At 40.8% G+C, this 206-nt stretch overlaps 1 protein-coding gene across 1 annotated transcript in view; it reads right to left on the bottom strand.

The window, feature by feature from the left end:
* The window catches only part of LOC17874256 (cation/H(+) antiporter 4), a gene marked incomplete at its 5' end in the record, with an annotated part of 2,159 nt that extends 1,960 nt beyond the window's left edge, over window positions 1-199 (bottom strand). Inside the window, one exon of the mRNA XM_006279065.2 lies at window positions 1-199. This exon is cut by the window's left edge and continues 734 nt beyond it. Within this exon, the coding sequence (XP_006279127.2) occupies window positions 1-199 (199 nt within the window).
* Between the last annotated feature and the right edge of the window lie 7 nt (window positions 200-206).

Raw genomic sequence — 206 nt, 5'->3', positions numbered from 1 at the left:
ATTGGATCAAATAGATTAAGATGACTTCAAAGAAATCCAGACTTGGTTCTCCTTTTTTCGTCCCTACATCTCTTATGATGTAGTAGAAGATAAAGGCGCAAACCATTATCGAGAGTAACACCGAAGAAAGACCGATAGCTATAGCTTTTCTCCCTGTGCTGCGGATCAGACCCAAGTCCATTTTGACTCCCATCAAGAACCAAAAC

This window comes from Capsella rubella, unplaced genomic scaffold (assembly GCF_000375325.1).
Source record: "Capsella rubella cultivar Monte Gargano unplaced genomic scaffold, Caprub1_0 scaffold_175, whole genome shotgun sequence".
Taxonomy (NCBI): domain Eukaryota; kingdom Viridiplantae; phylum Streptophyta; class Magnoliopsida; order Brassicales; family Brassicaceae; genus Capsella; species Capsella rubella.
This window is presented reverse-complemented; position numbering and strand designations above follow the sequence as displayed.